At 39.0% G+C, this 6417-nt stretch overlaps 1 protein-coding gene across 1 annotated transcript; it reads left to right on the top strand.

The window, feature by feature from the left end:
* The first annotated feature begins 1619 nt into the window (after positions 1-1619).
* LOC122007029 (scarecrow-like protein 32) lies at positions 1620-3348 on the top strand. The gene has a single exon (XM_042562789.1). It carries the CDS (start codon positions 2014-2016, stop codon positions 3292-3294), a length of 1281 nt encoding a protein of 426 aa, XP_042418723.1. The 5' UTR covers positions 1620-2013; the 3' UTR covers positions 3295-3348.
* Positions 3349-6417: the final 3069 nt, after the last annotated feature.

The raw sequence follows: 6417 nt of genomic DNA, 5'->3' as shown, positions 1-6417 counted from the left end.
AAAAAGAAGGGAAAGTGATTAGCTTTCTACAAGCAGATAGAGAGGGAGAGAGAAGATGCTATAGTTGCAAACATTCGAATTATCAAAATTATTTTAAAATTTAAACGTTTCCAATATGACTTTGATGCATTCAAAATCGACATGGGGCAGAACGAGTTCACCCAAATCAGTCCACCCTTTGGTAATTCTTAAAATATTATATGTGATTTGGAAATTTCTGAAATCTACGTGGATAAATGTCCGTTTTAAAATTGCACCCTATTTATTTACTCGTCAAAATTTATTTATTAAAAAGATAAACTTAAGTTTTTTAATCGAACTCAACTAATATATTATTATCCGTATAAATAATTATCTAATATATAAAATTTCTATTATTTTTTATTTTTAACATATTATCAATAATTTAATATTATTAAAATATAAATTACTACAACTTTTTACATATTTAAATAAAAAATTAAGAAATAAATTTATAATTAAAATTTATATATATAAATTCTTCATTATTTTTATTCATAAACATTAATAAATTAAATTTACTAATATTTAAATTTATTTATTCTATATATTCGTTTATGATTAAACGAATACAAACAAACTTTATGGAATTGAAACACCAGATTTATTCAATAACATCCAATTCATTTACCGCCCGAATCACCTCCTCAATTTGTTCCATCTGTGTCTACTCCATTAACAACAATGACAGCCGAGACACTTGGACAAAGAAATCAAAACTCCATTAGCAGAGATATTTCAAAAATAGCAATTAATTCTAACTCGAGGGATTAGAATATAACAATATGTTGTCATTATCAAATAATATGACAAAGGGAAAACATAAAAAAATTAAAAAAAAAAAAGTTTTAAAAACTTGTTTGGTTGGTAATTTCAATGTATAATTTGGATCTTCCCCTTGTTCCATGTCATGGTTTGTAATTCTATTCCGTTTTCCTGTATGTATACAGCTATACGAATATACTTCTCCTTGCCAGTTGGTTAATTACTTTAGAAAGATGACAAACACATACAAGAACACTAATCTTTTGACCAATGACATCACAATTACAGATGAGGCCAAGTTTAAAATGATCATGACCTTAAAGTTGGTATAATCTTAATAACAACAACAACAATATTAATGTATATATATATAGCTTAATTGTCTTTTGCTGTGGATGAACATGGCCATGGGATATCGATTAATTCCTCTTCTATTTCTTGATGTATATTTGAACGGCCATGGAGGAACAAGGAGAGGCATCTTTCAATATGTGACGGCTAACAATTAGCAAATGTATCCAAACAAATTAAATTACAAAATTGAAGCTTGTCTTTGTCTGGCTCCAGGAGAGGAAGTGGACAAAGAGTGTGGCCGGCTGACTCTGCCTTATTGCTAATATTTAAAGCTTCATTTTAATTCAGTCATTTGGAGTTTCATGACTAGCTAGTCATTCATTAATATAATCATCCAGTGAGGGACTGGTAAATCGCTCTATCTCTCTCTCTCTCTCTCGTTGCTAATTTTCTTCCTTTTAGTTGGCATTTTTTGTTTGTTTAATTTGAAGAAGCTGAACCGAAACTTAAGCAAGCAAAGAATCTCTGGTATGAATAACTGTTTCATGTTCAGTATTTCATGCTGAATATATCTATATATAATTCTGAATACAGTGACTAACTAATTACTGAAATTACTGTATTGGGAAGGGTATCTACAAGGAATTATACTCGCAGATGAGACATCAAGCAGTCCTCTCATCCTCCTATGGATATATCTATATATATCTATATAGATAGATAGTCCTAAATTTAACCTTCAAAACACACCAAACATTCCTACTGCCTCATCCAAAATGAAGCTCGATTTATGAATTGTATCCCTTAAGAGAAGTGCACCCCTACCTTATCTTCAATTAATGTGTCGCCTTCACCACCACAGAAACTATGGCCATGCACGTTGAGGGTTCGAATTAATGGTGAAGACATAGAGAGGATGGGAGAAGACTAGTCATGAAGGGAGCTGGGGAGCTTATGTCTTCGGACGCCAACGCCAGTAGCCTTTTCGATGGTCAGCTCGCCGGCGCTGCCCTCCGGGGATGCCTTGACGGAGGGTGCATCGAGAAGCTGCTACTCCACTGCGCCACGGCGCTGGAGGCCAACGACGCCACCCTGGTGCAGCAAGTGATGTGGGTGCTCAACAACATCGCCTCCCCCAACGGCGACCCCAACCAGCGTCTCACTGCCTGGCTCCTCCGCGCCCTCGTTGCGCGTGCCGCCCGCCTCTGCCCTACTCTGACGGCTGCCGGAGGGCCTGCGGCCTCCTGCGCTAGGCGAATGTCCGTTACCGATCTCGTCGGGTACTTAGACCTCACCCCGTGGCACCGCTTCGGGTTCACCGCCTCCAACGGCGCCATACTCAAGGCGGTGCAGGGGAAGAAACAGAGCGTCGTCCACGTCCTCGACTTCGGGGTCTATCACTGCACCCAATGGCCGACGCTCATCGACGCGCTCGCCAAACGGCCGGAGGGCCCGCCGCCGCTGCTGCGCGTCACCGTGCCCTCCGCTCGCCCGCCGGTGACGCCGTATCTAAACCTCTCCACGGAGGAGATCGGGCTCCGGCTGGCCAATTTCGCCAAGTCAAGGAGCGTCCCCTTCGAGTTCAATGTGGTCGAGTACTCTCATTCCGACGGCGGCGGGTTTCCCGAACAACTCGCCTCGTGCCTCTCCGCGTTGGAACTGAGGGAGGACGAGGCGGTGGTGGTCAACTGCCAGAGCTGGATGAGGTACCTGCCGGAGGAGGGATCGTGCTTGACCAAGGACACCTTCTTGGAGCTGATTCATAGGGTCAATCCCTGCGTGGTGACCGTCTCCGACGAGGACGCGGACTTGGACTCTCCCAGGCTGAGTTCCAGGATCATGGCCTGCTTCAATTACCTCTGGATTCCCTTCGACGCGCTGGAGACGTTCCTGCCGAAGGAGAGCGAGCAGAGGATGGAATACGAAGGGGACATCGGGGAGAAGATCGAGAGGATAGTGAGTTTCCACGGGGCGGAAGTGGTGGAGTCCGGGGAGAGGTTCTCCGGGAGGATGGCGAGGGCGGGGTTCGCCGGCGTCGTGTTCGAGGAGGAGGTGGTGGCGGAGGTGAAGGCGGTGCTGGAGGAGCACGCGAGTGGGTGGGGAATGAAGAGGGAAGAGGACATGCTGGTGCTGACGTGGAAGGGTCATAACTCAGTCTTCACCTCCTCGTGGGCCCCCACCGGATTTAGCCATAGAAATCAAATCTCCACGTGAAGAAGAACGAGATATTATTATAGAATTAAACAAGCACTAGATTTTGATTTACCACTTGTTAAATTTTTTTTTTCTCCCTAGCTATGGCATGGCAACCCATAAAGTCTGATCTTGTCAACTGAACAAAAGTAGAAATAAACAGTTTGATGGTGTATCATATTTAATTGTATCATCAATCTTATTATTATTGGGGTAAAAACTAAATACATATAATTTAAAATTTAAATATATATATATTAATATTTTATAACATCATAAATGAATTTAATATTTTTCCAAGAGGTGCAACTATAATTCAGAATAGCTCAACAGTTTTGGATTTAGCAGAGGGTGCATTTTCTAGTATTTTTTAGAAACACAAAATAATTGTTTTTCTTTTCATTTTTCTTTAAAGTTTAAATTTAATCATTTTGGATAACTAAGTTGTGAGAGTGACATTTATTTTTAAAATCTATTTTTTTTTTCAAAAGTCAAATCACCTTAACAACACTTTTGGAACTTCTGATTTCTATGCTATATATTTATTCTACGAGTCACTTCTAAAACTCTACTATATTTCATCATTTAGAATCCTTTTGGAAGAACCTTTTACAAGAATAGAAATACATGTAAATACAAGAATTAAACTATGAAGTTAACCATGAAAGCATAAGGATCGGAAGTAGAAAGTTAACTTCATTTCTTTTGGCATACGCGTTCCTATTGAGGCGAGGATGTGTTTTCTTCTAGCCTAATAAATTCTTCTAGTTGTATAATTAATTATATTACTATTGACTTATATTAATGTAAAAATTCTGACATATTTATTCTGGACTTATGTTCTTTAATGAGTAGTGTTTTTATTAAAAATATTTGAGTGATGTTCTAGATGTAGGATCTCTTTTTACTTTATCTAGTAGATAATTTTATAAATAGTCATGATTCATAGAACTGGTTAGTAATTGTATTTCTATGATGATTTCTTAAATTATATTTTAATTACTAGATGAGGTTCGGATCATGCCAACTCACTTTAAAAATCATTATCCTGACATTTGCATTTGTATATATGCATTTTTGTTAGTGCTATATCTTTAAAGCACAAAAAAAAATTATTTGAATAAGGGATATAAAGAATAGTTATCATGTGTAGAACCTAGCAATTTGCCCCTTTGAAACTGAGTTAGGTTATAGAGAAATAAACACTATATTTCTCTTGATTCCAAGCATTCCTTTGAGACCATAGGTAGTTTAAGAGGGATGAACCAAGTGTGTGGCAGGTAAATGTCTATTGTCGGGAGTATAAGGAACACAGTTAAATAACAACTTGACTAGGTATAGAGATTGAAACTTGAAAAATTTAGGTCACTTATAACACTGAGTATGGAGAACTTCTTCTTAGGCCACACTCAGATCACTTTGGTATCATATTCATCAATAAAACTATTTAATAGAGTTAGATTGATTCACTAGGGATTATGATGCACTATACCGACACATGAGTCTAGATTGCAGGTTTTTACTTGAGGACAAACAAAGGTTTCTCATCGTCAGCCGCCTAGCTGAATGGGAGCCACCACAACTGCCGACAACAACCTCTAAAGACGTTGGACATTAGTCAATAGGCTGCTGCTCACTTCTTTTGGTGCCACTGGGTTGTAATTGTTGTCAGGCACCAAATCGAGCCATCTTCTCTCATATTGTGTCGTCTCCTTCCTTTGGCTAGTGCCAAAGTGGAGGCGCAACTTGTGGCTTTGTGAAGTCGTCTTTAAGGTATCTCAGCATGGATATGAATAGAGGTAATATTGGTGTAATCATCCTTAGGTCAAGGTTGACCAATTTCATCAAGCTTGAGTTGGCTCGAGCTTGAATTTCGATGTTTAATAATATGTGAGAGAGAAGTCAAATAGGTCAAGGAAGGACCGGATACTTGTTTGGGAAAGTCCTAATTGGAATTTTGGCAATAGAAAATCCTAACTAGAGGTTAGGCAATGGGAAGTCTTAACTAGATATTTGGCAACAGAAAATCCCTAGTGAGTGAAGCTAGGTAGTGGAAGTCCTAGCAAGGCTAGGCAATAAAGACCTAGTTGGGAAGTAGGCAGTGGAAGTCCTAGTAGGGCTAAGCAAGGGAAAAGTCCAAATGGATCAAAGTTTGATCAGACACTTAGTGATCGGAAGTCCAACAGAAGTTGGCAATAGAAGTCCTAATGGGGCTAGGCAAGGTAAAAGTCCAAGTGGCTCAAACATGATCGAACACTTGGTGATTGGAAGTCCAACGAGAGTTGACATAAGATGAAAAGTCCAAGTGGGTCAAAGGTTGATCAGACCTTTGGTGAAGAAACCTTGGCAGGTTAAGGGTGACCGAACGCTAGGCAACAGGAGATCCCAACGAGTCACAGATGACTTTAGGGTTGGGCAAAGGAACCCAAACTTGATATCAGAGTTTAGGGTTGGACAATCGATTAGGGAGACTACCTAATCGATGGGTACTCATTCCAATTAATTAGACTGATTGCCTGATCAATTGGGAGATTTTCATGAAGCATAGTAAAACTTTGAATCAATTGGCTAATCAATTAGGTCGTATGTTAATCAATTAGGGCAATCGATTAAGAGAGTTTTTCACATAAGATCAGAAAGGCTTGAAATCGATTGAGAAAATCATTTTAGCTCTATTAATCGATTAGGCTAATCGAATGGGTAGAGATTCTCCACACACTTAAAGCTTCTGAATATATTAGGACAATCAATTAGAAGCTGTCGAATCGATTGGTATGACTCACCAATTAATTAGATGGGCAAAAAGAGTCATTCTATAAGTTTTGAATGGTCAAGTTGACATGGCAATTAATTGGGGGTAAACCAATCGATTAGGAGGTGTCGAAGTAACCCTAGAAAAGGTGTTTCATGAAGATTTGAAGCAAGACTTGCTTCATCCAGTTCTTAAGGTTTTAGCGAGAAGTGTTGTCGCACTTTCCAACTATCAAGAGGCTAACCAAAGCAAAAACAAGCAAGCAAAGAAAGGTTCATTGTTGTAAAGTTGTTTTCAACTTCCATTGTAACCTAGTTTGTTTTTTTTTTTATTGTATTCTTGTGCTTGAGCTTGTATGAGGCTTCTCCACCTCTAGGAATGAGGTTTTCATA

The sequence above is a fragment of the Zingiber officinale genome, chromosome 1A (genome assembly GCF_018446385.1).
Source record: "Zingiber officinale cultivar Zhangliang chromosome 1A, Zo_v1.1, whole genome shotgun sequence".
In the NCBI taxonomy this organism is placed as follows: Eukaryota; Viridiplantae; Streptophyta; class Magnoliopsida; order Zingiberales; family Zingiberaceae; genus Zingiber; species Zingiber officinale.
The sequence above is the reverse complement of the archived record's forward strand: the minus strand, read 5'-3'. Positions and strand labels throughout refer to the sequence as shown.